Here is a 25,272-nt window from a genome sequence, read left to right as displayed (position 1 = left end):
ATTTAAATGTTCTGAGCTCTCTTGCAAACCACAATCCTCAATCTCCTGACATTACAGCTCTCTGCTTAGCTCTTTAGAGCACCCTTTGCAGTAATAACAATTTTGTTGGGTATGCTTGTGATCAAAAAGAACTGAGGAAATGCATCATTCTTTCCGGAGAAAAATGCAAATTACTTACAAACGATCCATAAGTAGCCACCTAAGGATAAACCAATTTATACGTGTTCTGTCATGGTTAAACCTTCAGCTGCCCTAAGAGAAGGGAAAGTTGACCTTCAGCTGCCCTAAGAGAAGGGAAAGCTGACAATATAAGGGGGCAGATAAGGATGAAGAAAAAGAGAGTGGTGAGTGCCTAGTAACTTAAGCTTCCCGTTACCATATCAAACAAAAACCAAGCACTCTGGACAGAAAAAAATCCATACTGTTAATAATCATAATCAGTGTTTCAGCATTATAATTCTCTTTATAGATAAAAATTATCATAATTTTTTTTTTAGGAAAAACCCTAAAAGGCTTAATTATCTAGTAATTACAGTCATCCCTTAGGATATCAGTTCCAGGATTCCCACATATACCAAAATCTGCAGATACTCAAGTAAGTCCCTTAGTCAGCCCTCCATATCCACAGGTTCCACATCCACAGATTCAGCCAATCACATATCCTAAACACAGTACTACAGGATCCAGGCTTGGTTGAACTGCAGATGCGGAAATCAGGCGGATCCGGTTTCCCTGGGGGCTCAGCAGTTAAGAATCCTCCTGCCAGTGAAGAAAGATTCCACACGCTGAGGAGCAGCTAAGCTTCTGCACCACAATTATGGAAGACCCTGTACCCTAGAGCCTGTGCCCCACAAGAGAAGCCACTGCTGTGAGATGCCCGTGCATTGTAATGAAGAGTAGCTCCCACTTGCCACAACTAGAGAAAGCCCATGCACAGCAAGGAAGACCCAGCGCAGTCGAAAATTAATCAATAAATATCCCCAACTCATTCACAGTCCCTTACAAAGAGCCAAAGGCAGCTACGCTCCTACAGTCAGACTCATACAGTCCTGAGTCAAAGGCATTACCCTTTTGTCTGTATTCTAATCATTCCAAGTACACTCTCCCACCTAAGGTCTCCAGCCATGGCTAAAAAGAACATTCTTTCATAGGATTTTTCAGTTTCTACCTAGAGAGCCCAGGCTTATTTCTGATCCTGCCTCTTAAAAGCATTCACAAATTTCAAATTTTGCTCAGAAAGCACCCTCAGATCCACAGATCCTGGAGTGCCTCATTGGCTGGCTGCTAAACGTCTCCAGACATTCATTCAATTTTTTCCTTCATTCATCCAGCAGATATCTATTGCCCACCAACAGTGCCCAGCTGAGTCTCATAACTGAAATTGTATTCTTATTATTCTATCCCCTATATGATTATGTCTCCCAAACCAACTCTTTTGCCAATTATTCATTTGCTTTTCCCATAAGTGCTGTGCCACTATGCAGGGTCTATGAAGGTCCAATCAAAAGTAAAGAAACACTAGAGTTCAGTCATCCGTGCTGCTTCATTATGATCAGATAGATGCATGGCTCCCTGAAGACCCCTTCATAACAGTATGAACTACCACCTGCACCCCCATCCTACAGACTGTTTCCCCAGCCTGAACTTGAGGGGCAGTCAGAGACATGAGAAGAAACTTGGTCCAGCTTCATCCACCCCAACGCCCACACACAAGGAGCTAACGCTTCACCTTTCCTTAGTTCCGGTCCACCTGACAAAAGCTGCTTTCCAAAGGCTTCATATTGCAATCAGGCACTTGAGAACCACAAGACAAGGACTATAAAACTGCAGTCTGGCAACAACCTAAGGCACATTCCCCAAAGAGGGAAGTTCTTGTACTGCAGCTACAAGATTCCCACCCCAATCTATTTCTTACCCAGCCCAGCTTCCTGCTCTGCAGTCCCAACACTCTAAGACCAGTTTTCTTATAATAAAATCCACATGTGACAAACACATTGCTAGCATCACACACAACAGTGAAAAGCTGAAAACATTTCCCCTAAGATCAGGAAAAAGGCAAGGATGACCACTCTTACCATTTTTACTCAACAGAGTATTGGAAGTCCTAGCCATAGCAATCAAAGAAGAAAAAGAAATAAAAGGAATCCAAACTGGAAGGGAAGAAGTAAAACTGTCACTGTTTGCAGATGACATGGTAGTATGTGGAAAATCCTAGAGATGCCACCAGAAAACTGCTAGAGCTCATCAATAAATTCGGTGAAGTTGCAGGATACAAAATTAATATACTAAATCACCACTTCTGCTCCATAGCAAGCCTTTTCAGTCTGGACAGATGGGACCCCAAAGGTATTTCAGGTTAAAAATGAGTTAGAGATTTTTCTATTACTAGTCACAAAGCCTATATATTATTAATCTTCTGCATATTATTTATGGGCTTCCCTGATAGCTCAGTTGGTAAAGAATTCACCTGCAATGCAGGAGACCCCGGTTCGATTCCTGGGATGGGAAGATCTGCCAGAGAAGGGATAGGCTACCTACTCCAGTATTCTTGGGCTTCCCTTGTGGCTCAGCGGGTAAAGAATCCACCTTCAATGCGGGAGACTTGGGTTTGATCCCTGGACTGGGAAGATCCCCTGGAGAAGGGAAAGGCTACCCACTCCAGTATTCTGGCCTGAAGAATTCCACAGACTACAGTCCACAGGGTAGCAAAGAGTTGGACACGACTGAGCAACTTTCACATATTATTTATCTAAGAACTAAGTGATCAGTTGAATATCTATATATTTGAAAAACAAAGTTATTTACAAATTGAAAAATAAACAAATTTTAAATGATTTTATTTTTTAGTTCAACAGCAAAATACAATCATTCTGAAAAACTATACCACACTGTAACTCTACATGCTGGTAAGAGTGACATGAAGCATACACATGACAAGTGACTCATTTTGCTTCCTTTGAAAGAAGAACTACTTTACATCCCATTACTCTTTATTAAATAGCCAAGATTACACACTGATGTTTATTAAAATAACCAATAGATCTGACATTTTGACATGTGCCAACCCAATGGCAACAAGGACTCTGAAAAATAAAGATGCCCCGAGCCATTTTCATGAATCAATAAAGCCTTGGACCAGGAGGGAAACACGCATTTCACTTTCACTTTAGTCTAGTATAGTTGGCTGGAAACCAGCTTGTTTTTCTCACTTTCATTTACAAATTCCATTTTATTATTTGGCTTTTTCCATTGTTGTTGTTATTGTTTAGTCACTAAGTCCTGTCTGACTCTTTCACAATGCCATGGACTGTAGTCAGCCAGGCTCCTCTGTCCATGGGATTTCCCAGGCAAAAATGACTGGAGTGGCTAGCCATTTCCTTCTCCAGGGGATTTTTCTGAACCAGGGATCAAACTCGCAGCTTCTGCATTGGCAGACACATTCTTTACTACTGAGCCAGCAGGGAAGCAGGGCTCTTTCAATAGCAGCTCCTAAAAAAGAAAAAGACCTTTTCTCCTCAAGTACTTGTGCACTTCAGCTTGGAGTTTTAACACATCACCTTGTTGGAAGCCAGCCTCCTAAGGACGAGTATGACTTCAACTCACAAAGCCCAGGAAACTGACTTCAATGATAAGACTCCATAGTCCATGCTGCCCTCAGCCTCCAAGAGCAACATCATGAAACAGCTGGATATTATAAGTAAGCTATATCCTGGGTGAAGGGAAAAATAGATGCTTTCTGCCTCATTTAGTAAGAAAATAATGATGCTCAGTCAGAGAGCCTCTTCTTCCCTAGACACAGAAAATGTGCTTCTCTTACGATAGAATTCAAAACCAGACTGCTCCCTGGACCCGCATTCAGAATAGAACTCTAGCAAACTTTAGCTTTTCAAATAACCCACTCAGTCTCTCATCCTAGAAACTCATCTGGACTCAGAATGCCATTGTGATACTTGCCAGGGACCCAGCCTAGCAATCAGTGATGCAACTGCCTCCCATCTCACCAGTAGTGGGAAGAAATCAAACATGGGAGAGACACTAGTGTTATCCTCACTGTGACTATCACCCTGATTCCAAGTTCCCCAGCCAAAAATGTTCTAGAAGGGAGATGATCACCCCACTCTGGTTAAGGAACCAGCACTGTTAAACCATTAGAGATGAGCTATCTTCACTTTGAAAGCTCAACTCCTGGCTTTGTGGGGCTCCGTACAGTGAAAACTGGGAAAGAAGCCAGGAGCAGATGGAGCCGCTGCTGAGAAGAAATGGTCCTCTCTGCACTGGCTTTTGTGTGGCCCAGAGTCCAGCACTAAGTTTCCAAAGGAACAAGACAAACTGGAGGCAAATTCCACTCATACCTACATCGGGCAGGCCCACCTAGGGCCACAGAGACAAAGCACCAGCAGGTCCAGACAGCATCAACCTCCAAGCCAGGCGGGGCTTCGGAGTGTCTGTTTAGAGCAGGAACCCAGCACATCAAGGCCAACCCACCCTTGCTGTTGCCCCCACCACAAAGCTGGCCAAGAGCTGGGTGTGCTGCTGGGATCTCCCTCTGCAGGTTCCAGGGAGGACTCCAGATCCAGTAAGCATCTGCAGCAAGGAGCAGGAAGGAGCTAGTCAGAGTGGGTCACTCTGATGGGTGACAGAACAGCCCCCAGTTCCTGGGTTCCTGGTAGGTTTGAACAAAACAAATCCGAAACTCTACTTCCTGGAGGAGGTACTTAATGTGCTCCAGAACAGAGATGAGGGCACCAAGAGAGGACCAAGGACAACCACAGTCGCTGGACAAAATCAGCAGCTCTGAAGGACTAGGTCCTATGACCTTGGTTCCGTATACACAAGCTGTTCCCAGGAGAGGACATTATTTCACACATCGAAGCTGAATTCAAATGATCCGTTTATGAACTGTCAGAGCTAAGGCTCAAGCTTCACTCAGAACAATGTCACATTAGCCCAGCCACCAGCCAACCAGGTGAGCAAAGGCGGGGGGGGGGGGGGGGGGGGGGGGGGGTGTCACTCGACTGAGCATCGTCATGTATCCATGGAGACAGGCCCCTCGGTGCTTCTCTTTGAGCGGCTTCCCAAATGCAGTTAAACCCAGTGGGTTCAGTAAATACAAAATCAGAAGAGCTCAAACATGCTAGCTAGAAGAGGACTCAGATTACAAAGAGAAATGAAAGACGTAAGAAAATGTCAAATTTTCTCCTTCTCTCGGTCTGGGTCGGCATCTCTCTTAGCTGGAGGTCAACAGTACCCAGTCGAATCTTCTGAGCAGACTTGTCTATAAATAGCCTTTTACCCTGACCCATTTATAAATAGAAGCGCTCATATTCCTCCTTGGCTCACAACACATTCAGAAATACCATCACTTACAGCCAGTTAGTAACGCTAGGCCACGTTCTATGTTCTCTTCACCCGGGAGCGTCACCACACTAGAAACACTCACCCTCTAGTGATTCAGAGGCGCATGCTCCTGAAAATTAGGGGACTCGGTTAAAAGGTGGGGCTGCAACCTACATGTAGAAGCAAAGAAATCAACCAAAATAAAGCTTTCAAGCAGTAAACTAGCAGTGCTTTACTACTCATGCAAAACGTAAGGACAGAAAATACAGAATAGAAGGTGTGGTACGTTACCCAGAAGCCCTGCTAAAGACCGCATGTCCTTCTCCATCAGCATGTAAATCTCCTCCTCGGAGAAGCGGCCAATGCCGTGGCCGTGCATCTCGCGCTTCACGATTCCTTTCGTTATGTGGCACACGACCCACCTCAGCAGGTTACTGAAGGGACCGCCACCACTAAGAGAGAGCATCTTCCGGGTCTCATTGAGATTGTCCACCCACTGGCAATAAGCTAAGGTCCTGGAATTGCGTGGAAAGAAGTTACTACTGTGCGTTAGATACATAGCAGGTCCACAGAGTCAATTTCCAGTGAGGGGTTGGGAATTCAGCACATGCTAGAGGACTGAATCACTGCAGCTTCTACAAAGAGATGTCTGAATGGCAGATATTACAATAGGCTCAAGTCCATGCCTGGACGTAGGGTCAGATAGCTTGCCACGCTACCATCCACCAAGCCTCCTCTGAACCTGCCCAGAGACCCTCCACCCCCCAAGGCCGTGCTTCTGCTCTCTCTCAGGCAGCCCCACAGAAAACAAGTAGAAACCCACTTTAAAAGGGTTTTAGGCAGGACAGTGAGTACCTGTGTGGGTGGGTTGGAGGGGGATGTCAATGGGAAGGAGGTGGCAGTGACTGGGGTGCTGGTTTCATTCTTTTTCGATCAAAGTGATGGTCATACAAGCCTGTGTTCTGTGTCTTTAATTTTTATTGAAATGTAGTTGATTTACAATATCGGGCTAGTTTCAGGTGTACAGCGAAGTGACTCAGACACACACACATTTATAGTCTTTTTTACATTCTCTTCCATTATAGGTAATTATAAGACACTGAATATAATTCCCTGTGCTATACAGTAGGTCCTTGTTGATTATCTATTTTACATATAGTAGTATATATATTTTTATCCCAAACTCCCAATTTGTCCCCCTCCCTGACTATGGTAATCATAAGTTTGTTTTCTATGTTTGTGAGTCCATTTCTGCTTTGTAAATAAATTCATTTGTATCATTATTTTAGGTTTCACATATAAACAATATCATATGATACTTGTCTTTGTCTGGCTTACTTTACTTAGTATAATAATCTCTAGGTCCATCCATGTTCCTGCAAATGGCATTATTTCATTCCTTTTTATGCTCTATGTTGATTATTTAAGCTGAACATTTTTTTGTTTTATACACTTTGTATATACATTTTATGCTTCCTGATATAAAAGGGGTTTTTTTCCAAAAAGAAATTTTTTGCCTTTTTGACAGAATCTCTGGTGGCTCAGATGGTAAACAATCTGCCTGAGATGCAGGAGACCCAGGTTCAATTCTGGGCTGGGAAGATCCCCTGGAGAAGGGAATGGCTACCCACTCCAGTATTCTTGCCTGGAGAATTCTTTGGACACAGGAGGCTGGTGGGCTATAGTCCGTGGGGTTGCAAAAAGAAGTCAGACACAACTGAGCAACTAACAATTTCACTTTCACGGAATAGTTGTAGCTGTCCATGTTTACTATGAACTATATAAATTATAAATAGTATACAAATGATTCATTCTCCAGAAAGGCAGCTCTCTGCTTCAGTTTGTTCTCCAGGACCCTAGAGTGAATAGAAATACCAAAGGAACTTGGTTGGATCATTCTTCCCAACTAGGTGATGGTTGTGGCAAAAAGTCCAGAAGCTCCTGTGTGATCTGTGTGGACAGCTAAGTGGTTAACAGCTGCTCGTGTGGTGTGCTGGCTGCAATACTCAGGCCTTTGCTGATTTTGTTCTCTGAAGCTGGAGTGATCGCCAGACTGTTTTTATGGTTCATAGTGTTGGTAGATAGAAATTAAAAGGTTTTCTACTGGAGGCTAAGAAAAACATAGCTGTGGGCGTAGAGATAGAAGATATTTTAGCTCTTCCTCACAGTGAGCAATAAAAGCTGTACTGGAGTCATCTCCTGCTGCTGGTTGATACAGCAGTAATGGTCACTTGGAGCGAAAATGGTCGCATCAGAGGAGTGAAAATACTTTTTACAGAGAGAACACAAGGGATGATAGCTAACTGTAGCTACTTTCTATCTCAAGAAAAAGAAACAAAAGCAGAAAATAAGATCCTGATATTTTGACTATTTTATACAGTTCTATTCTTTAAAGTATAAAAATAAGGGGGAAAAAACAGATTTCTCTAATTTTTAAAGTCTTCCTGATTTTCACTGAAAAGTCTCATAACCAATTTCAACATACTGTATTCCACAACTATAACTCTTTTTTAATAGCTTTTTAAAAGGTGCTTACAAATCTCGTTAGAAAGATTTGTGCACCTCTTTTAGTAAGGATCTCAAAATAAAGTATTGAGGAGGCAGGAAATTTTGACTGAAAAGAGGAAAAAGTACACTGCAATGGTAACTAATTAATATGTAGAGAGTCAATAAAACTTCTGATATAAAAGATTTCATTTATTCTCACATGTTTTTTTATAAATGTGCAAATAAAATGCTTTTCTAGTTGTTCTTCTTTTTTATACCTGCAATAATTAGGGTGTCACTTTTCATATTCCACTAATAGCACTTTGATTCTAGTAATAACTATGCTAGACCTAAATTCACAGTAAAAAGGTCAATTCCATCCTTGATTATTCTGGAAGTCAGTGATCTGAAAATAAAACTAAATTACCCTAAGTTAAGCATGACCAGGTAATAATAGCATCCAGGAAGCATCTAAAGTGTAAAAATGAGGATTGGGATGGGTCTAAACAGATAGATCGGTATGAAAAAGAATTCATTCTTTGTAGGCAAATCACATGAGTTTGATCACAAGCACAACTGATCTAGAAGAATGAGCAGCAGTTCACCAGGTAGAGCAGAGGCAGAGGCGTGTGCATGAAGAGCCCCAGCTGCTCCACGAATGGCAAGAACTTCAGGATGGGCAGGTGGGGCCTGAGATGCCTGACGGAGCCTGGAAGCGCCGAAGCCAGAAGGATGGGCAAGGACTGGGTCAAGATGCGCCTGCTACAAAGGGACTAGAACTTACTGTGAAAGCCAAGTTTAACCACCAAAAGGTTTTAAGCAGATGAGACACATAATCAGATGTGTGGCAAGGTGAGGAAAGGACCGGAAATAGAGAAATGATAGAGGACGCGATCTCCCAGGCTGATGGTTGCAGTGGACGGTAACCAGTCCCCGCACACACGAAGTGGACAGATTTAGGTGATGAAAGATGAGTTAACCTGTTGCATTTGAAAGTTCCATAAAACCTGCAAGGGAGGATCCCGAAGGTTTAGGTGGCAGTGGCGGTGGCAGTTTCAAAGATGCAAGAGGAACTGAGGTTGCCTAAGAAAGTTTCTAGGATACGGAGTGGTTTGGGGGAAGCCTAGTTCAAAGGCAAGTGAGAAGACTAGAGGGCCAGGCTGGAAGGGCCAGCATGGAGAGAAGCAGGGACACCACTCTCTGTGAGATGGAGAAGTAAGGGGCTGCAAGGAGATTCCAAGCTTCCGCCCCATGAACTCGGTCTCCTCTGAGAGCAGGAAGTGAGGTCGTGTGCAGAAGATGAGGGTGCAGCAGTGGGAAGAGAGCCTGAGAAGACGAATGTGTTAGAGGAGCCGTGGGGACAGACGAGGCGGCTGCTGTCTGGGCCACACAGCTGAGCAGGGAAGAGAAACGCACACCATCCCCAGCCCCAGGCTATGGTGTAAGGCTCTCCACCTGCATTAGCAGGTTGGATTCAGGGCACAGGAGAAACACTGGGTTGATTCAGAATGTGGCAGCTGAAAGTAACCTCAAACATTGGCTTTCTTTCCTTCTCTTCCCCACCCTGCTCTCATTTTCCTTCCTCTCTTTCACTCCCTGTGCCCAAAACCGTAGACCAGTACCGGGGAAGAGAAGCAAATGAGGGCCAGGCAGGCTCTTCTATGGCCAAGTCCTGTGAAGTGGGTATAAAATGCAATGTCAATGAAAATGCGCACTTCAAGGGTCCCTAAGTCAATTTCTACAGATCAAAGACATCCCTCACACATGCTGCCATATCCTGACAACCACAAGTCCACACTCTCCCACATGAAAGCTTCCTAAACATCTCCACGTGAAAGGGACTTCCGTACCCACCACTCCACCAAAACCACTCTCGTCCAAGTCAACAGTCCCTTCTTGTTGCAAAGTTCAAATACATTTTCTTTTCATCTTTATCTTCCTTGAACTCTTTGCAGCATCCAACACTATCAGTCTCTTTCTTAGAATTCTCTCTTGGCTTACGTCTCTACCACTTTCCTCTCGCTTCGTACATGTTGCCAAGACTTTTATCTTTATCCCTTCTACCTTCTTACACCTCATTCGTGGGGTGACCTATGTTTCACATTCATGATTTCAAAGTGAGGACTCCCAACTCCATATCACGGCCCACGAGACCTCTGTCCTGAGATCCGCAGATACACTGAGGGAGCCTCAGGCACTCAAACCAACATTTCCAAAGCTGGATTCATTCTATTTCTTCCTCGCAAATCTGCCACTCTGCACCGAAACCAGAAAGAATCCTGGGAGGTCCTCTTCACCGCTCCCCACCTCTCCCTCCTGACCGCCGGTCACCGTGCGGCTTTGTCACCAATTCGACCGACACTATCATTCAGGCTGCATCACTGCCCAACCCTGAGGACGGTGGCCTCCTCAAAGGTCTCCCAATGGAGAGACCTTAAGGACTCCTACAAATCCCTTTTCCTCTAGTCAGCCACAAAAAGCTTCCTAAAACACAAATCCCATGGTATCACACTGCTTCTTGGAGTCATGCATTTGCTCCCCATAGCTGCTTCACCTGGCACCTCAGCCTCCCCCATCCTAACCCCCCCCACCAGCCTGACCCCAAAATGGCACTGCTTCCCCACAGAATTATACATGCCTCCCCAACTGCCTCCTTCTTGCCTCTAAACTTTTGCAGACTGTTGCCCGCTCCGCCTGACATCCTCATCTTACCCTCTCAGCCAATCCCTTCCCCCACCACTTTGACTGGCCCTAGATCCTGTTTGACATCATCTCCTCTGGAAGCCGGAGAAGGCAATGGCACCCCACTCCAGTACTCTTGCCTGGAAACTCCCATGGACGGGGGAGCCTGGTGGGCTGCCATCTATGGGGTCGCACAGAGTCGGACACGACTGAGCGCTTTCACTTTCACTTTTCACTTTCATGCACTGGAGAAGGAAATGGCAACCCACTCCAGTGTTCTTGCCTGGAGAATCCCAGGGACGGGGGAGCCTGGTAGGCTGCCGTCTCTGGGGTTGCACAGAGTCGGACACGACTGAGGCGACTTAGCAGCCTCCAGAAGCCTGCGTCGCATTGCTCCAGCATGTGCTCTTCAGACTCTCCCCCAGCGCTGCCTGGCTATGCAGGCTGGATGGCATCCCCGCTTTGAGCCAGGTGAGGACAGGCACCTTGTCTTCCCTGACATCCAGCCTCTAGGGTCATTCATCCTGGAACTCTGCTGAAAGGATGAACTGCTGACTGAATGAAAAGTTCTGAGCCAGCTGCTGCTGGTGTTTCTAAAGGCTGACAATATTTACGCAGGAAAATGGAAAGAGAGAGGCCTGTGGAGACTGAGGGAGAAGGGCTGCCCCCGTCCTCCTTCTGGGATCTGCCTCTTCACTCTCTGCTGGGAAGAGGCCACTACTCAGGGAACTGTGAATTATAAACCAGAGAGGATGGGGCGGGCCAATTTGGAAACTGGACCAGGCTGAGCAATTAAAATAATTTCTCATTCTGAGAGCCTCTGTCAGGAAGTTGATACTCATTTTGTTTTATATATCACAACGGATATATCTGGTCTTTCCTACAAAATGACATCAGAGAGGTTTTCCCCCCCACTATCGATGATCTTAGAACTGAAGAGTAAACCCTGCTGAAACATTTTTAAAGGAGCTAGGAAGGAAAGAAAAGTAGATCTCTGATGCTTTAATAAAGATATCTCTCATTATAAGCTCCCATGAAGCCTGGGCTGTGGCCGAAATGACTATTAGCACATATGGAAGAAACTGCAAACCTACTGTTTGCTGAATGAATCTTAGCATGTGGCCTTTCCTGCCATAAGAACGCCCTTTTCCTGGTCACACTACTACCTCCTTGCCACCTTTCACCTGTACTCTAGATGCTCTAGGGTGTAGGAGCATATGATACGCTTCTGCAATTTCACCACCTTTCACAGTATTAGAAATGCCTCTCTGAACGGGGCCCTCACTGCATCAAAAACTGGGGGGAGGGATACGAAAAAGAAAGGCGAGGGGACTGCTTGAATCGGGTTGTAATCAAGGAGAGAGAGTCTCCTGGCTTTTAGAGGAAATCTCGGGTAAGTCCTCTTATTAAAGCATCCCATCTCTCCCACTCACCAAAAGCCAAACTCAAAATTTTTAAAAATGGGACTTCCTTGGCGGTCCAGTGGTTAAAACTTGACCTTCCAATTCAGGGGGTGCAGGTTTGATCACTGGTCAGGGAACTAAGACACCACATGCCTCGAGAGAGGGATGAAAACAAAACAGAAACAATATTGCAAAAAAATCAATAAAGACTTTAAAAAATAGTCCACATCAAAATAAATTAATTATAGCCAACCTAGAAGTGATTTGAATCTTTTGTAAATCCATATTTTTATGGGTGACACTGTTATAACTATAGGGAGTTTGACAATGGTACCCAACACCATTGAGATTAGAAGAGCTTAAGACACTCCTGGTGGTTCAGAAGGTAAAGAATCTGCCCGCAATATGGGAGACCCAGGTTCATTGCCTGGGTTGGGAAGATCCCCTGGAGAAGGAAATGGCAACCCACTCCAGTACTCTTGACTGGAGAATTCCATGAACAGAGGAGCATGGCGGCTACAGTCCATGGGGTCGCAAAGAGTCGGACACAACTGAGCTGCTAACACACACACACACACACACACAAACACACACGACACCCAGTAGTGTCCACAAGGGGACAGTATGTCACCTAGAAGCCACTATAGCATCTGTTATCAAAACAATTTCATTCCAGTAATTTGACCTCAAGTCTCTCAGACTTTGCTTTATTCTGGCTTCCCTGCATTTAACTTTAGCATCCAGTGAAATAAAGGGGATAAAAAACCTGTCTTCAACAATAGCATTTATAATGCAAGTGGGATATAATTGTATGGATTTCAAGTACAAGAAAAAACCACTTTATAGCTGAGTGTGCTTTTTGTACAGGCCTAATTCAGAGCTTCAGAATTATATGTTAGATAATGTTTTCATTATATAAAGACAGGAGTCTTTGTTTTTCAGAAAATCATATCTCAAGTGGAGTATTTTAAAGTTTCAGACCAAGACAGACATATCTGAAAACTCCAGATAACTGAATCAATTGAGTCAAATAATTAATTCTCCCTCTTACACTTCTGTAAGTATAAACACAACCTTAGAGCTCATCAATGGTCAAAATTCAACAAGCTCTCATGGAAAGCTCATACTTGTAATATTTTCCTACATACTGTGGTCAGTTCCCTATGCCGGCCCTCGGTTTCCACAGGCGTGCACTTTCTTACCATGGATTGCACCGGGTAAAGGGGGTGGGTGTTGGGATTTAGAGCTCTCAAGAAAGGCCGTTCAGGATCTCCCCAAAGCAAGAAGTTAGCTAAAGGTTTGGAAACTTAAAGAAACAGAGAAAGTTTGTTTTTCCTTCTGCTACAGAAGACTAAAAGAAATTGGAGGAACTAGGATTTTTTTATTTTTTGAAAGGTCACTGGATATTTGTGTCTCAATCAAGACTTGACCTCCCACCTTCACTATTCATTTCTCAAATAAACGCTTGAGGAGACACAAATGAGAAACAGTAGCTAACCCCCAAAAGTAAGCTATTTGTATTTTAATTTAAAACTACTAATTAAGAGCTTTCCTGGTGGCTCAGTGGCAAAGAGTCCACCTGCCAGTGCAGGAGACACAGGTTTGAGTCTTGATCTGGGAAGATTCCACATGCCACAGAGCAATGAAGCCCACGTGCCACATCTATGGAGCCTGTGCTCTGGAGCCTGGGAGCTGCAACTACTGAGCCCTCATGCTGCAACTACTGAGCCCTTGCAACCTAGAGCCCATGTGCCGCAACAAGAGATGCCACCACAATGAGAAGCCCACACACTGTACCTAGAGTAGCCCCCGCTCACAACTAGAGAAAACCCCACACAGCAACGAAGACCCAGCACAGTTACAAAAATTAAAAAAAAATTTAAAGTACTAATTTAAAATTACTATTTTTTAATTAAAAAAGAGAAGAATCTACATATAACCTTTGCAACTTCCCAAGCACTTGGGGGTTTGTGATCTGTAAAATTAAGACTCTCACCCAGTGGAGTACCACCTCCTAAGGCTCCCTCCCAGCCCTCCCCACCACACCCTGCCCCCTCACCACATCAGCAGGAAAAGAAGAGAAGGGAAGAACAGAAGATGAACTTCTATCAGGAAGTAAACATATATAACACATCACTAACACCCAGAGCAAGAAGCAGTGACAGCTGGTACTTGGAAATCTTGCTGGATCAAAGTCTTTCTAAGGCAAATATAAATTTCCTGCATGCACACATAGCACACACAGAAATCAAAGAGTGTTGCAAAAGTACCAACTTAACTGTAAGGCTTTCAGCTTTTCAGGCAGCTGAAAAAGTGCTACCTCTCCATATTAATGGCCCATCCATCAAATGAAGTAGCACTCGTGGGGGCCGGTGGTGGCTCAGCAGGGGAAAGTACAGAGAGCCTGGGTGGCCCTACACTGGTTCTTCATTTTCCTGATCACTGTGAAGCAGGACCTGCAACCCCGGGCGAGCAAGTGAGACGACTCTGTCCCCCAAGGGCTTTTCCCTGAGGCTAAGCGTGTCACCTGCACTCATGCATTTTGTTCCACCCTGCAACCCCTGCACTCTTTGAGAGGGAAGGGCCAGCAGTTCTCCATAAGTATTATAAGGAACAGACCACACTGAGCCTGTGATCTATCCCACACTGATCTGCAGCCCTGCCTTCACTCTGCCTGACTCCCTCCTTCCTCCCAACACCTTCACCTCTGCAGTGAGAAAGAGAAGAAAGTGATGCTTCAGGTCAGTCCTGGAATAAAGTGGGCAAGAACTGAAAGCGGAAAAAGAAAAAGAAAAAAAGGAGAAGGTCACAAAATTCAAGAGACAAGTTTTCCATTTAGAAAGAGCTGAATGTATGAAATAGGAATGTGAAGGCAAAGAACTTTCTACAGTCAACCCCACACTGAGTGTAACTCTCAGTGGAAGAGGTGAAAGCTATTCAGTGAGCAATGACCTAGTAGTAATAATTAATGCCCAAAAAAGTGGACTCAGCAATTCTTTATTAAATCTTTAGAACAAGATGAAGTGCAGAAATCAGGGAAAAAATATTTATTACCTATTGGAGTGTACAGAAAGGCTAAAACTCTAGAAGATAAATGGAAAAAAACACAAACCCACATTTCAATGAAATTGTAAAGCAAGAAGAACCAAGTCTGCCTAACTCACGCAATGTCACAGGAGCATACCACCTGCAAAACAGGGGCACCTAACCCACACGGGGTCTGCAATGCTTCAAACTCAGGAAATAGGAAGTCAGCCAATCAGGGCAAAGTACAAGCTAGGAGTCAGCCAATCAGGGCAAAGTACAAGCTAGGAGTCAGCCAATTAGGACAAAGTACAAGCCAGGAGTAAGCCAATCAAGGCAAAGGTACTCAGAAAACAGTAGTAAGCTTTACTTCTGGATCATTGAGAAGTTCTTGTCATACAGGGAAAACTGACAATACTCTGCCAAAGCTTGCATAATTTATTTCACCTGAGACTTCTATCTGCCTTAGTGTTCTGTTCCCTCCTCTGAGTATCTGATGAAACATTAACTCAGCAGTTTGTATTTGTAAAAAGCCCATTCTATCGCCCTCATTTCAGTGACCTAGATTGCGGGTAAGGAGCTATATAGCCCATGGGCTAAGAAGTTTTCATATTTGTAAATGGTTGAGGGGGACAAAAATCAAAAGAACAGTATTTTATATTAAATGAAATTAAATGTCAGTGCTTTTGTTGTTTTATTTAAACACAGTGATGCTTATTCATGTGTGTATCATCTATGGCTGCTTTTGCGCTAAAACCGCAGAATTAAGTAGTTGCCACAGACAAATGTAGTTCAAATAGCCTAACATATGTACTAGCTGGGCCTCAGCAGAAAATGTCAATTCTGCTCTAGATACCTAGAGACTTAACAGTCACAGTTTTGACCCCTAAGTCGGTCAGAACGCAGAACACTTTGGGAAAGGCGCAGCAGTGGGGGAGGGGGAGCTGAAACGTGAAACAATTGGCTTGCTTCACATGATGGGGACGTGCCCTGGACACCCACCCAGGCCCCTGGGGCACTCACCAGTAGAAATGCTCCTCCACCATCTTAGTCACTGCCCTGGAGATGGCTCTTTCATGAGGACCAAGGTTTTTGTTTAAATTCACTCCAAGTTTCTCTTCCAGAAAGTCAATTATGAATTCTGTCCCGGAAACTTTTTCATGATTATATTCAATCCAAGGCATTTTCCCTTGAGCAGAGAGTTTTCCACCAAAATAATTCTAAGCAGAGTAAATCGTAAAGAGAAAAGCAAAGTTTTATTTAAACCTCACTGTATGGTTAACAGAAACAAACATTCCAACAGTATATTTGATAGTGACTGCACTATTCAAGTGAATGAAATCAGCATAAAAACTCTTAAGGGGATAGACAGTTAATCTGGGGAAAAAAAGGTTTATCTCACATGAAAATATTACTTTACTCCGGTACATTTTATCATGGGTTCTGGCTTGTGTGTGCTTAGTCGTTCAGTTGTGTCCAACTCTTTGCGACCCTATGGACTGTAGCCTGCCGGGTCCTCTGTCCCTGGTGATTCTCCAGGCCAGAATACTGAAGTGGGTTGCCATGCCCTTCTTCAGGAGATCTTCCCAACCCAGGGATTGAGCCCAGGTCTCCCACATTGCGGGCAGATTCTTTACCATCTGAGCCACCAGGGAAGCCCTTACTGTTCTGGCTTACTGGTTTGTTTGTTGTTTTTTTGTTTTGTTTTTTTTTAAAAAAAAAGAGCAGAAAGGAAGGTGAGAGCTGAAATGATCTTCATCCTGGTCAGAGTCAGTCTAATTATAATGTATGAACAATCCAAAAACACAGAAACTGAAAATAAACCATAAGGAGGCATATACTGATTGGGCTACTGATCAGAAACCTCACTTGAAACAGTACCGTACACTTGAAAATGCTTATCGTAATACCACTATATTGCAAACAAGTGGTCCCAGAAATTACAACAGTGGGATATAACAAAGTGTGCCCAACAGACTCAATTCCAGTGCCTATGAAAATGCAGATTCCTAGGCCCACACCCAGATCACTGAGTTAGAATCCTGGGAAAGGTGGCCAGAAATCTGTACATTTGACAACCTCCCTTTGATTCATACTCACACTAGAAGTCTGTGGTGTCTCAGGGGAGATTCTGATCCCAAAACGGGGTTGGTGGGAGGTGGGGGTGGAGTCACAGACTTTATAAGCATTGAGAATGACAGGGTAACATCTTCCAATCCCTGTATAAAAAGATCTTAACTACACTGATGGAGCGGATTCTGTGATAATGATTGTATTTATTCAATTGCTTTTCTCAATAAATTTGGACTGTGTGAATCTCAAAGTTGATTTTTAAATCTGAATCCAGTTTTGCGTGGTCTACACAGCTTAATCAGAGTATTACAAACTTCTCATACTACATACAAGTCAATAGTTTGGATACTATAGACTAGCAGCCAAATGTTAGTTCCTGCGCAGGAAACTGAACTCTCAGACATTGCTGATGGGAATGTAAAATAGCACAACCATTTTGAAACCATTTGTTAATTTCTTAAAAGGTTAAGTACACACCTGTCACTCAATCCAATCATTTCACTCCTAGGTGTTTACCTAAGAGAAAAGAAAGCATATGTCCATGCAAAGACTTGTACATATGCTTTCTCATGGCGGGGTGTGTGTGTGTGTGTGTGTGCGTGTGCATGCGCGTTCACTTGCTCAGTCTGTGTCTGACTCTTTGTGACCACATGGACTGCAGCCCACCAGGCTTCTCTGTCCATGGAATTTTCCAGCAAGAATACTGAATCGCGTTGCCACTTCCTACTCCAGGAAACAGGAGACAACATTTTAGAGATACTATGAAAATATCTAAAGATTAGATGAATTCAAAAAATATTTTTAAAAAGAAACACAAAAGTAACCAGCAAAACTAAGTGTGAGATGACAGTAATCTTTTTTCCATGAATTTCAATTTTTCTGAATGTTTTATTTCTTTTAAAATAAATCTATATAATTTTTAAATAATACTTAATATTCTTTAACTTCCTTAAACATATTAAAGAACACCTGGTCTAATTTTATTTAGGCAATTGGAGTCTAAGAATTGATGCTTTTGATCTGTGGTGTTGGAGAAGACTCTTGAGAGTCCCTTGGACTGCAAGGAGATCCAACCAGTCCATCCTAAAGGAGACCAGTCCTGGGTGTTCACTGGAAGGACTGATGCTGAAGCTGAAACTCCAATACTTTGGCCACCTCATGCGAAGAGTTGACTCATTGGAAAAGACTCTGATGCTGGGAGGGATTGGGGGAAGGAGGAGAAGGGGACAACAGAGGATGAGATGGCTGGATGGCATCGCCAATTCGATAGACGTGAGTCTGAGTGAACTCTGGGAGTTGGTGATGGACAGGGAGGCCTGGTGTACTGCAATTCATGGGGTTGCAAAGAGTCAGACGCGACTGAGTGATTGAACTGAACTGGAGTCTGACTGGCCCACCAACAATAGTTTCTGAAAGCAATTTTCAGAAGAATGATGAAGAGGTAAATCCTCTTTATCTTTGCAAAGCTGATGTTTCCCCCTGCAAGTCTGCCCTAGATGAGATTAATGCATCTACACTTATGCTACATTATTAGCACAGCAGTGAAAGGCATAGGCTTTGGGTTTAAAACTCTGGTGCCCTCATTCAGTCCTCATTTGTGTGACCTTGGACCTCCCTGGTCTCCCTTAATCCCCTTGGATTCATCTATATATAATTGGGATAATATGCTATGCCACGCTAAATCACTTCAGTAGTGTCCGACTCTTTGCGACCCTATGGACTGTAGCTCACCAGGCTCCTCTGTCCATGGGATTCTCCAGGCAAGAACACTAGAGTGGGTTGCCATGCCCTCCTCCAGGGGATCTTCCCAACCCAGGAATCGATCCATGTCTCTTATGTCTCCTGCATTAGTAGGCAGGTTCTTTAACACTAGTGCCACCTGGGAAGCCCATTAGGATAATAGCAGTAGCTAAAATTAAATGAGAAAATGCACACAATGTGTTTGACAGAGTGCCTTTATCAGAAGTATTAACATCACCATCCCCATTTCAAAATGGATAACTTGCAACCTTCAGAGAAATCCCAACCTTGGAACTTTGACGTGCTGCACTGGCCACAGTGCCCCCAACTTTTCAGTTAAATTTATATCCATTACATTCACAGCACCTCTGGAACCATCTTGAAAGGTCCCCCACTGGGTAAATTTGAGCTAAATTTGAGCACCTTTTGTGGATTACATAACACGTTGAAAAAAAATTCATGCATCCATTATTGTGAATAAGAAATAAATGCATTAGTCTCTGCCCTTGGTTCCCAGCACAGAGCTCCTAAAATCCTTATAAATTCCTAAGTGTTCAGAGCATGAGGAAAACCTTTTGTTCTGAGGAGGTGACTCTGAGTGGGCTCCTGGATAAACTGGTCACCAGAAAGACCAAGTCACAGTTAGAAGCTTAGCATTTTCAACCTCCTCCCCCATCCTCCAGAGAGCAGAGAGGGGTTGGACATGGAGTTATACTTCCCAGGTGGCACTAGTGATAAAGAACCCACCTGCCAATGCAGGAGATGTTAAGAGATGCAGGTTCAATCCTGGGTCAGAAAGATCCCCTGGCGGAGGGCATGGCAACCCACTCCAGTATTCTTGCCTGGAGAATCCCATGGACAGAGGAGCCTGGTGGGCTACGGGCCACAGGGTCATAGGGTCATACGGGCCACAGGGTCACAGAGTCAGACATGACTGAAATGACTTAGCACACATGCACACACTACTTGAGGAAGCCTCCACAAAATCCCCTAAGTATGGGGCTTGAAGAGCCTCCAGGCCAGTGAACACATCCACACTGGGAAGGTGAAACTCCCAAATACGCAAGAACAGATGTTCCTACTCAGGACCCTCCCACACGTCCCTCTTCATTTAGCATTCATCTGTATCCTTTATCAAATACTTCAGTAAGCTGGTAAACGTAAGTGCTTCCCTGAGTCCTGTGGGCTGCTCTAGCCTAGTAATCAAACCTAAGGAGGGGTCATTAGAACCTGTGATCTACAGTCGGTTGGTCAGAAGCACAGGCGACAATCTGGGCTTGCGACTTGCATCTAAAGCAGGGGCAGTCTTGTGGGACTTCACCCAGGGAATCTGATGCTGCCTCTGGGTAGCATCAGGACTGAACCAAAGTGTAGGTTGTCCAGCTGAAGGCAGGGTCGACAGAGGATGAGACAGTTGGATGGCATCACCAACTCAATGGGCATGAGTTTGAGCAAGCTCCAGAAGATGGTGATGGACAGGGAAGCGTCGCATGTTGCAGTCCATGGGGTCGCAAAGTTGCAAAGAGTCAGACACGACTGAGTGACTGAATAACAACGTCCAGCTGGTGTCAGAGAGGACTGACTGCTGTGGGCCTCATGTTTGACCAGAAGTGTCAGAAATGAAGTGTTTCATGTGAGTCGCAAAGGAGACTCATGGGGAGAAACACACAGTAGGGAGGGACTGGTTTCCCCTACACAGAAAGGAAAAATCTGAGTACTTCCCTTTATAACTACACACTATAGTTTTGTAGAAGAATGTCCTTCTGTTTTGAAGAGGTACCCTAAAGTTTGGAGGGGTGAAGTGTTGAGATTCTTACAGCTTATGTTCAAATGTTGCATTAAAAATTTTTTTCATAAAGGTATACATAAAAAGAAGTAAAGGAAAGAAGGCAACATGGTAACAATTGGTGAGTCTAGGGGAAGGGCATATGGATATTCACATACTATTCTTTTAACTTGTCTGTAGCTCCGAAAATTTCCAAAACAAAAAGATAGTGGGGTGGTATAGGGCAGGAGGGTGGTGTACAAACAAAAACAGCAAATAGAACATCAGAAGTTAGGGCTAAGAACCAGAGCAGAGAGTTTCAAAAAGAGCCATTTCCTTCTCTTTTCTTTGTCAGATTTAAAAAGAATGATTGTGTGAAATACATGCTTCTTATACAATCAGTTACGGCAAATGATGCAGGTATCTTTATGTGAAAGTCACTCAGTCGTGTCCAACTCTTTGTGACCCCGTGGACTGTAGCCCACCAGGCTCTTCTGTCCATGGGATTCTCCAGCCAGAATACTAAAGTGGGCAATGATTCCCTTCTCCAGGGGCTCTTCCCGACCCAGAGATCAAACTCAGGTCTCCCTCATTGCAGGCAGACTCTTTACCATCTGAGCCACTAGGGAAGCCCTTTATGTGCTGCTGCTAAGTCACTTCAGTCGTGTCCGACTCTGTGCGACCCCACAGATGGCAGCCCACCAGGCTCCCCTGTCCCTGGGATTCTCCAGGCAAGAACACTGGAGTGGGTTGCCATTTCCTTCTCCAATGCATGAAAGTGAAAAGTGAAAGTGAAGTCGCTCAGTCGTGTCCGACTCTTAGTAACCCCATGGACTGCAGGCCTACCAGGCTCCTCCGTCCATGGGATTTTTCCAGGCAAGAGTACTGGATTGGGGTGCCTTCACCTTCTCCAGCCCTTTATGTATGTATGTCTAAAAACAAGTATGGAAAGATGCTCAGAAGTATTTGTGATGACAATCTCCAGCTAGTAAGATATCATCGATTTTCATTTTCCACTGACACTTTGTTGAAATTGTTAAAATTCCTATAAGGGCCATATCCTCCAAATGTAATCAGAAAAACAAATGGTAAACTGTTTTCATTTTGGGAAAAAAAAAAAACCATATCTGCAGGAGCAACTTCATTTTCACTTTTCACTTTCATGCATTGGAGAAGGAAATGGCAACCCACTCCAGTGTTCTTGCCTGGAGAATCCCAAGGACGGGGGAGCCTGGTAGGCTACCGTCTATGGGGTTGCACAGAGTTGGACATAACTGAGGCGACTTAGCAGCAGCAGCAGCAGGACCTCCTTACATCTTTTTGGTAACTTCCTATGAATCTATAATTATAACAAAATGAAGTTTTAAAAGTTCATCTGCCAATATTTATATTCTTATTTTAAAAAGCTAACAACTGCAACTAATACATCAGGCTTTTTAAGAAAACCCTTGTGAGTTCCTACTAATGGTCATCAAATATTTATCCCTGTCTCATTTTGATTAAAAAATAAAAAAAGCTTTAAATATAAAGTCATGCTCTTAGGAACATGACATTTTAATCTTTTTTTAAAAGGCACAGGGCAAAGAAGGGGCAGAGGGTAGTGCTCCCTGGGTTGATGACAAAATACCTCTCTACTGATCCTCCAAGCAGAGAGCCCAAATAGTACTTCCCAGGCATCACCAGCAACAACACAAACCCTCATTGAGGACGCACAAGGTCTCAAAGGATCCCCACCCTCACCCCTGAGACGGGATCAGAGCATCCCTTTCTAAATCATAAAACCATCTTCCTGTTACCTACCCCAATGAACACCCACTTCATTTATTTTCCATAGGGACCTCACAGAAGAAACACTCCAATATCACTCCTTTCATAAAAAACATAACTTCACAGGAAATAATAATTTTAGAAGGGGTAAGCAGTCCCCCTCTTGAAGGTTTCTCTAGGCTTCAGAGCGAGTCGTGTGTCCAGCTGCTCCAGCTATACTAACGAAAAGCAGAAGCCTGAAACACGACGAGAGGGGTTAGGCTGCTGCTAGAGCACTTAGACAGAGAAGGCAATGGCACCCCACTCCAGTACTCTCGCCTGGAAAATCCCAGGGACGGGGGAGCCTGGTGGGCTACAGTCCATGGGGTCGCACAGAGTCGGACACGACTGAGCAACTTCACTTTCACTTTCATGCACTGGAGAAGGAAATGGCAACCCATCCAGTGTTCTTGCCTGGAGAATTCCAAGGATGGGGGAGCCTGGTGGGCTGCCATCTATGGGGTCACACAGAGTCGGACACAACTGAAGCGACTTAGCAGCAGCACCAGCAGCAGAGAACTTAGAGCTTGACGGCTTGAAGGCAAGTAAGGAAAGGGCAGGGCTTCCCTGGTGGTCCAGTGGTTAAGAATCTTCCTGCCAATGCAAGGGACACAGATTTGATCCAGGAAGATCCCACATGCCATGAAGCAACGAAGCCCACGCCCCACAGCTCCTGAGCCTGCTCCCTAGAGCCCAGGAGCCACAACAAGAGAAAACCCATGTACAGCAGTGAAGACCCAGTGCATGCAAAAATAATTTTTTTTTAGATGGTATCATCTACATTCTTTCTTTTAAAAGAAAAGTATTAGTGTCCAACACTTTGTGATCCCATAGACTGTAGCCCACCACGTTCTTCTGTCCATGGGATTCTCCAGGGAAGAATACTGGAGTGGGTTGCCATTCCCTTCTCCAAGAGATCTTCCTGACCCAGGGATCAAACCCAGGTCTCCTGCATCGCAGGCAGATTCTTTACTGTCTGAGCCACTGGGGAAGGAAAAGGTAACACAGCATGGCAGCTGCCACACCACTGCCCACAGGATGACTTCATCAAGGATGGGGGGCACAGGAAATCTAGAAAGCCAGGAGAGGCCACAGAACAGAAAACTCAGGTTCAGACCCTCATGCCAGAAGCGGTCACAGCTAAATGCAGTGATGTGGTGGGGAGTGATGAGGGACCAGTGGCAAGCGGTCACAGCTAAATGCAGTGATGTGGTGGGGAGTGATGAGGGACCAGTGGCAAGCGGTCACAGCTAAACACAGTGATGTGGTGGGGAGTGATGAGGGACCAGTGGCAAGCGGTCACAGCTAAACACAGTGATGTGGTGGGGAGTGATGAGGGACCAGTGGCAAGCAGTCACAGCTAAACGGCCGCTGGGGAGCAGTCTCTCCCTCCAATGTGAGTCCCTCAGTGACACACACCTTCAAGCACTGACTGTCCACACCGAGCTGAACAGGGTCTTTCAAATCCAATTGAACAATGATTCAAGCCTTGTGGAGTCTTTTGCTATTTTCTCCTCCATTGCTGGCTTCCAAAATCCTGAATAATCTCCCTGCCTCTCTGTCCAGACTCACCCCTTGCATTCCAGTTCCACTCACAAAGACCCTCTGTGAGTCTAAGACCTGGATCACCTTCAGTTCAGTTGCTCAGTTGTGTCCGACTCTGTGACCCCATGGACTGCAGCATGCCAGGCTTCCCTGTCCATCATCAACTCCCAGAGCTTGCTCAAACTCATCGACTTGGTAATGCCATCCAACCATCTCATCCTCTGTCGTCCCCTTCTCCTCCTGCCTTCAATCTTTTCCAGCATCTTCTGCTCTCCCAGATCTCCCAGCCTGAAATCCAGGTTCAGTGTCATATTCCCAGAGGACCAGTGACCAAACTGAGCATGTCATTCAACTCTCCCAGCCCTGCCTTAGGAAGATCAGTGCCACACCCTGCCACCCCACATGCCTTCTCTGTAGAGAAACCAGCTCAGAAAGCACAGGCCACTGGGAGGTAGGACTTGGAGGGATAATATCATTAGCAGGGCAACCAAAAGCTTGGCTAGGTGAGGGACTTCCCTCTCTAACCTCCCAGCTGCTCTGCTTCCTGCTAAGAAGACCACCCCTCCCAATGCTGCTACTATGTAAGAGCTTAAAGTTGAACCTTGATCATCTGAGGAAATGCAGCAAACTGGAGGAATCACAGTGGTGTGGGGATGCCTGGGGCTCACCTCCCTACTTTACTTAAATTCCTTCAGAGGCACACAGCCTGCATCTTAAGCTTTAGACCTTTCCCAGTACAAAGTCCTGGGCAGGGAAGCTAACATCCCTGGAAAGAGGAGATCTCAAACCAAATTAACTGGACATCTAAGGGCACAGTAACTAAGAGAAGGGTAGCACACTGAATATACACAATGTAAGGCAGAATGACTGGGAAATACCAATTTAATCTAATTAATGAGCATAAGAAATATCCTCCAAGGGATGAAGGAAGGGATTGTAATACAAACCAAGGGCAAATAGTAAGAAGAAAAATGCAAAGTTGAACACAATGGATGAGATAAATAGTAGGATGGCTACAAGAAGAGAACAAAGGGATGCAATGGAAGCTCAGAGAAGTGAATTCTCCAAGGAGGAAGAGGAAAAGAATAAAGGATAAAGGATAGGTTCAGAGAAACAGAAAATAAAAGCTGAGATTCCAGGATCCAGATTCCAAAATAATCAGGAACAGGAAAGAAGAAGGGGAAACAAACAAACAAAAAAGAAAAAGAAATATGTGAAGAACATAGATAGTTTCTCAGAATTAAAAAGAGATTAAAGACTTCAGATGAAAAGCGTTTATAAAGGACCAAAAAAATACATAAAAATCCATACCAAGTCAGAGTATGATGATAGTTAAGAATGTTGAGATTAAGGATTTCCCTGATGGTCCAGTGGCTAAGACTCCATGTTCCCAACACAGGTGGTTGGGAT

At 44.5% G+C, this 25,272-nt stretch overlaps 1 protein-coding gene across 5 annotated transcripts in view; it reads right to left on the bottom strand.

Annotated features, from left to right (window-relative positions):
* Window positions 1–25,272, bottom strand: part of FAXC (failed axon connections homolog, metaxin like GST domain containing) — an 82,473-nt gene that overhangs the window by 48,303 nt on the left and 8,898 nt on the right. For all 5 annotated transcript variants that reach the window (XM_060419223.1, XM_042253383.1, XM_042253382.1 and 2 more), the window contains 2 exons: window positions 15,957–16,153; window positions 5,629–5,852 (listed from right to left, as the gene is read on the bottom strand). In XM_060419223.1, the coding sequence (XP_060275206.1) occupies window positions 5,629–5,852; window positions 15,957–16,153 (421 nt within the window). The remainder of the gene's footprint in view (window positions 1–5,628; window positions 5,853–15,956; window positions 16,154–25,272) is intronic.

The sequence above is a fragment of the Ovis aries genome, chromosome 8, assembly GCF_016772045.2.
Source record: "Ovis aries strain OAR_USU_Benz2616 breed Rambouillet chromosome 8, ARS-UI_Ramb_v3.0, whole genome shotgun sequence".
Lineage (NCBI taxonomy): Eukaryota > Metazoa > Chordata > Mammalia > Artiodactyla > Bovidae > Ovis > Ovis aries.
This window is presented reverse-complemented; position numbering and strand designations above follow the sequence as displayed.